Source organism: Entelurus aequoreus, linkage group LG15, assembly GCF_033978785.1.
Source record: "Entelurus aequoreus isolate RoL-2023_Sb linkage group LG15, RoL_Eaeq_v1.1, whole genome shotgun sequence".
NCBI classification, from domain to species: Eukaryota; Metazoa; Chordata; class Actinopteri; order Syngnathiformes; family Syngnathidae; genus Entelurus; species Entelurus aequoreus.
This window is the reverse complement of record NC_084745.1, coordinates 9,090,488-9,096,487: the sequence shown is the minus strand read 5'-3', so window position 1 is coordinate 9,096,487 and position 6,000 is coordinate 9,090,488. Positions and strand designations below refer to the sequence as shown.

General features: G+C 45.7%; 1 protein-coding gene across 3 annotated transcripts in view; it reads left to right on the top strand.

The window, feature by feature from the left end:
* Positions 1-379: 379 nt before the first annotated feature.
* The window catches only part of LOC133629755 (vasoactive intestinal polypeptide receptor 2-like), a 48,972-nt gene continuing 43,351 nt past the window's right edge, over positions 380-6,000 (top strand). For 2 of the 3 annotated variants that reach the window (XM_062020718.1, XM_062020721.1), the window contains exon 1: positions 380-610. In XM_062020718.1, coding sequence (XP_061876702.1) covers positions 572-610 — 39 coding nt within the window. In that variant the 5' untranslated portion in view covers positions 380-571. Of the gene's footprint in view, positions 611-956; positions 1,235-6,000 lie in introns of those variants that run through there. The other variant, XM_062020719.1, reaches the window with a different exon arrangement.

The following is a 6,000-nucleotide window of genomic DNA, read 5'->3' as shown; positions in this document are numbered from 1 at the left end:
GAACATCAAATATCTTGTCTTTGTAGTGCATTCAACTGAATATGGGTTGAAAAAGATTTGCAAATCGTTGTATTCCGTTTATATTTACATCTAACAGAATTTCCCAACTCATATGGAAACAGGGTGTGTATTTCCCTCAGCCTTCTCAGAAAATACAGTCTTTGCTGACCTTCATTCTGGAGAGCAGTGGTGTTGCTTTTCCAGGTCATGTTGCTTGAGATGTTCACGCCCAGGAACTTGCACTCTGAGACCCTTTCCACCTCCTCTCCCACGATGGAGATGGGCTGGATGGGTAAAGTCGTCACCACCACCACCCCACATTGTCCGCCAGAGGTCGCTGTGCTGCCGTGTCTGGCGGCGGGGTGCGCGCTCTACACGCTCCTGCGACGGGGACGCGCACTAGTAGTGGACCTGAGTGCGTCACTCTTTGGGAGTGCACACCTTTGCGCGGCTCTGGAGTGAACATTCATGGGAAAGTTACTTTTAAAAAAAAAACACAAGACTTGTCATGAGAAAGCCGTGACTTATCTATGCATGAGACGCAGAAGAAGGCATCTGTTTGGAGGAGAAGATGAGGAAGTTCCTGCTGCTCGCCTTCCTCCTGCATGAGGTCAGTCATTGTCTCACCTTCTCGTTTCACGCATGACGTCACTTTCTCATCTTCCTTCTTTCCTAATACTTTTCTCGCCTCGCACGTCATCTTCTCACTTTAAAAAAATTCTCATTTGTTTAATTGGTCCCACCTGTTAAAACAAAGTCTCATCTCAAGGAATTATTTTTACGAGGACCTACTTTTCCTCATAAGTGTCATTACTAGTCTCACCCGCTGAGTTAGCACACGTCCATGCACTAAATTACTTCGATTTTGTCAAATAGTTCGTGTCTAAATGGGCCTCCTACAACCCACTTAAACACTTTAATCCGACCGTGTTCGGTTTTTTGAAAACTCGGACTAACACACCTGGACTATGCGATTGGAAACCAGCTCTCTCGTATCGCGCATGCGCCAGTCTCAAAGCGCGGGATACAACCCGGAAGCAGAAAACAGTAACAATCGTAATGGAGACTGTTTATTTGTTTCACTAATTAAAAGAACAGAACATTTTCAAGTGCGTAGATGTTAGACAATAAGAAACTGGGGTTTGTTTAAGAAGGCAGCTAAGGAAATGTAGAATTCGGACTCCCGAACGAAATAGGAATGAGATGGAAGATAAAGAAGCAGGTATATTAAAGGGTAAGTGCACTTTTTTTTAAAAAACTTTGACAATCGTTCACAATCATTATGAAAGACATGATGGATTTTTCTTTTTGCATTCTAAATATTAAATACATTTGATCAAAAGTCGGCTTACAATGGAGCCTATGGGTGCTTTTCAATTCTGCCTAATAAAGCCCCTAAAAAGCATCCAATCACCTCCTTTAGGGTTTTATATACCGTATTTTTCGGAGTATAAGTCGCACCTGCCGAAAATGCATAATAAAGAAGGAAAAAAATCGCACTGGAGTAGAAGCATAGGTGGATTAATGACCGGGCCTACCGGGCCCAGGCCCAGGGGGCCAGAGGCCCCAAGGGGCCAGGCCAACTTGGCCCCGCGGCCGCGACCCAAGCAAAACTACTTTTGCAAAAATAATAATCTTAAGCCCCAAGGGGCCAGGCCAACTTGGCCCCGCGGCCATGATCCATAGAGGGTAAGAGGCCCCAAGGGGCCAGGTCAACTTGGCCCCGCGGCCGCGACCCACAGAGGGCCAGAGGCCCCAAGGGGCCAGGCCAACATGGCCCCGCGGCCATGATCCATAGACGGTCAGAGGCCCCAAGGGGCCAGGCCAACTTGGCCCCGCGGCCACGATCCATAGAGGGTCAGAGGCCCCAGGGGGCCAGGTCAACTTGGCCCCGCGGCCACGATCCATAGACGGTCAGAGGCCCCAAGGGGCCAGGCCAACTTGGCCCCGCGGCCACGACCCACAGAAGGCCAGAGGCCCCAAAGGGCCAGGCCAACTTGGCCCCGCGGCCGCGAGCCACAGAAGGCCAGAGGCCCCAAGGGGCCAGGTCAACTTGGCCCCGCGGCCACGATCCATAGAGGGTAAGAGGCCCCAAGGGGCCAGGTCAACTTGGCCCCGCGGCCGCGACCCACAGAGAGCCTGAGGTCCTAAGGGGTCAGGCCAACTTGGCCCCGCGGCCATGATCCATAGAGGGCCAGAGGCCCCGAGGGGTCAGGCCAACTTGGCCCCGATCCATAGAGGGTCAGAGGCCCCAAGGGGCCAGGCCAACTTGGCCCCGCGGCCACGACCCACAGAGGCCCCAAGGGGCCAGGCAAAATTGGCCCCGCGGCCATGATCCACAGAGGGCCAGAGGCTCTCAATCATTATTATCAAAGCTAATTCTCAAATTGGATGGATCACACAACCTCACTCACATATTCTTTATCAATTATTAAAGGTTGTTTCTGAATTTTGATCACAGAACTTAATGCAAATATTCTTGATTGATTGACAAAGCTCATTCTCAAATTTTGATTACACAACCTTACTCTGACAAATTATCATTATCAAAAAGCTCTATCTCGAATTTGGATCACAGAATCTCACTCAAGTATTCTTAGCTGTGCCCCTCCCCCATCAAGTCTTTCATAAACCGGTCTGTTCTTTTAGAATCTCCTCATTTGGTATTTTGAACTCGTGAGAGACTGCTCAAAATTTGGTTTCCTTTCCCTCAGTTCAGACTCAGAGATAATTTGAAATCATTCAACAAGAAGTTTAACGCGCGCACACACACACACACACACACTTGAGTTGAGCATTACTTGGAAATTCTTATATTTTCCATTTTGCTGTTATTATCAGCATCTTCCCATTTTGTCCTTTTCTTTCGAGAAAGTTTACAGTCTGACATTTGTCACTGCTGTCAGTTAATAACTTTTTGGTCTTTGACCCATTTTGTCATTTTCTCGATTCGATCGTCACTGACCACTCTCTCCTGTCTGGCAGACATCGTTGCTGCCATCATAGCTAGCAAGCTGCCTGCAGCGGGTCATCCCTATGTTCCCCGTCCCTATGTTACCCGGGTCCTATGTTCCCCTCTACCGGGGAACTAAGGACCCTTTTTAAAAAAAAGGGTTCTATGTTCCCCGCTGCGGGGAACGTACAACACTTTTTCCAGAAAAGGGTTCTATGTTCCCCGCTGCTTCCAATGCGCGACTAAGTAAGACGCACGCAGACACGCATGACAGAGACGCGTTTAAGTTGTCGAAGGAAGGAAGTTCGCGTTTGAGTTGCTCTATCTGCTGCCGCACGCCCTGTGACAGGTTAGGTTTAGGGATGGTTTTGGTCAGGGCACAATTTCGCCAAAAAAGTGCTCCACAACGCCCTGTGACAGGTTAGGTTTAGGGATAGTTTTGGTCAGGGCACAATTTCGCCAAAAAAAAGTGCTCCACAACGCCCTGTGACAGGTTAGGTTTAGGGATGGTTTTGGTCAGGGCACAATTTCGCCAAAAAAAAGTGCTCCACAACGCCCTGTGACAGGTTAGGTTTAGGGATGGTTTTGGTCAGGGCACAATTTCGCCAAAAAAAAGTGCTCCACAACGCCCTGTGACAGGTTAGGTTTAGGGATAGTTTTGGTCAGGGCACAATTTCGCCAAAAAAAAGTGCTCCACAACGCCCTGTGACAGGTTAGGTTTAGGGATGGTTTTGGTCAGGGCACAATTTCGCAATTTCGCCAGATACAATGCAGGGAACATAGGACCCTTTTTTAGAAAAAGGGTCCTAAGTTCCCCGGTCGCATACAAAGACCCAGGAACAACCGGGGAACATAGGACCCGGGGAACATAGGACCCGGGGAACATAGGCACGCTCCCGCCTGCAGATAGCAACATTTTGGTGTCCTTTGGGAAAATATTTAGAAAGAAGACAAAAGTACACACAGTTGTACAACTATTATCTTTATGATCTTTTTTTTGTTAGTTTCTCTGTTACTGTGTGTGGCCAATTAAGCGACTTTTGGCCATACCTGGCTGGTGACATTTAGCGACTTTCTGGTTGATGTTAAGATTAATAATAGCAACAGTTCTCTTCATCTTAATGCAATTTATTGTGTCTGTCTCTCCACATTTTGCCATTAGGTACTTTGAGCTCTTGTTGGTCAGTCACTCTAAGGTACATTGTTGCTGCCATCATAGCTAGCAAGCTGCCTGCAGATAGCGACATTTTGGTGTCCTTTGAGAAATATTAAGAAAGAAGACAAAAGTACAAGACATTGTACGATTACTATCTTTTTAAAATTATTTGTTTCACTGTGTGATTGACCGACTTTGCCGCTAGATTTCGCGTCTTTTGGCCATACCTGGCTAGCGACTAAAAACATCATTTAGCGACTTTTTGGTTGTGAAGATAAGTGGTAAAAGCAGATCTTCCTGTTGGTCTTCCCACATTTTGCCATTTGGTACTTTGCACTCTTCTTGGTCACTCCAAGGCATTTGTCCCTGCCTTCAGCTAGTCACTTGGCTCTTTTGGAATATATTTCACTGTAATTGGCTCTCTCTCTCTCTTTCTCCTCAGTACAAATCAGCCTGTTCCCTTGCCATTCATCACTGACCACTCTGCTCTCCTGTCTGTCAGACATTATTGCTGCTTGCAGATAGCTTGGGGTCCTTAGAGAAAATATCAGAAGAGAAAAGTACACAATTATCTTAATTATCTTTTTTATTCAGTCAGTCCTTCAGTGAGTCCCAGTGTGTTGGCGATTAAGCAACGTTGGCATTCAATTAGCGACTTTTGGCCATACATGGCTGGCGACTCAAAAAACTAGAAAAAAAGTACAAAAAGTTGTACAATTAATATCTTTATTATCCTTAATTCCCCTGAATCCTAGAGTGTGTTGCAATTAAGCAACTTTGCTGCTAGGTTTAGCGACTCTTGTTTTGGGCATACCTGGCTAGCGACTACAAACATTATTCAGCAACTTTTTGGCTGTTAAGATTAACGTTAATAAATTAAATCCTAATACAATTTATTGTGTTGGTCTCGCCATCTTGCTATTAGGTACTTTGAATTCTTGTTGGTCTCTGCTAAGGTATCTGGCTGTTGTCTTTGCCTTCAGTTAGTCACTTGGCTCTGGAATATATTTAACTGTACTTGGCTCTCTCTTTCTCCTCAGTACAAATCAGTCTGTTCCCTTGCCATTTAGACATTTTCTTGATTGGATCATCACTGACCACTCTGCTCTCCTGCTGTCTATCAGACATTGTTGCTCCCATCATAGCTAGCAAGCTGCCTTGGTGTCCTTTGTGAAAATATTTAGATAGAAGACTAAAGTGCACAAAGGTGTACAATTATTATCTTTTCAAAATATTTGTTTCACTGTCAGTGTGATTGACCGACTTTGCCGCTAGATTTCGCGTCTTTTGGCCATACCTGGCTAGCGACTGAAAACATCATTTAGCAACTTTTTGGTTGTGAAGATAAGAGGTAAAAGCAGATCTGCCTGTTGGTCTTTCCACATTTTGCCATTTGGTACTTTGCACTCTTGTTGGTCACTCCAAGGCATTTGTCCCTGCCTTCAGCTAGTCACTTGGCTCTTTTGGAATATATTTCACTGTAATTGGCTCTCTCTCTCTTTCTCCTCAGTACAAATCAGTCTGTTCCCTTGCCATTTAGACATTTTCTTGATTCGATCATCACTGACCACTCTGCTCTCCTGCTGTCTATCAGACGAATCAGTTGATTCTCTGCTCTCAATTGTCTATGCTAGTAAGCTGTTATTCTCTGCTTTGGAGTGTTGATGCTGGGTTGCTAGTTTTCTAAATCACCTCACACACTTGAAGGAAGCAGCACCGATCATAAACACACAAACAAACTCACACACACACACACACACACACACACACACACACACACACACACACACACATAGTTGGTTTATCTGTTGTGATAGGCAAAGAGCCAATGTGCAAAGAAAGAAGGGAAATATGGATCATAAACGTTTAAGTGGAGGAGCTAGAAAAAAAA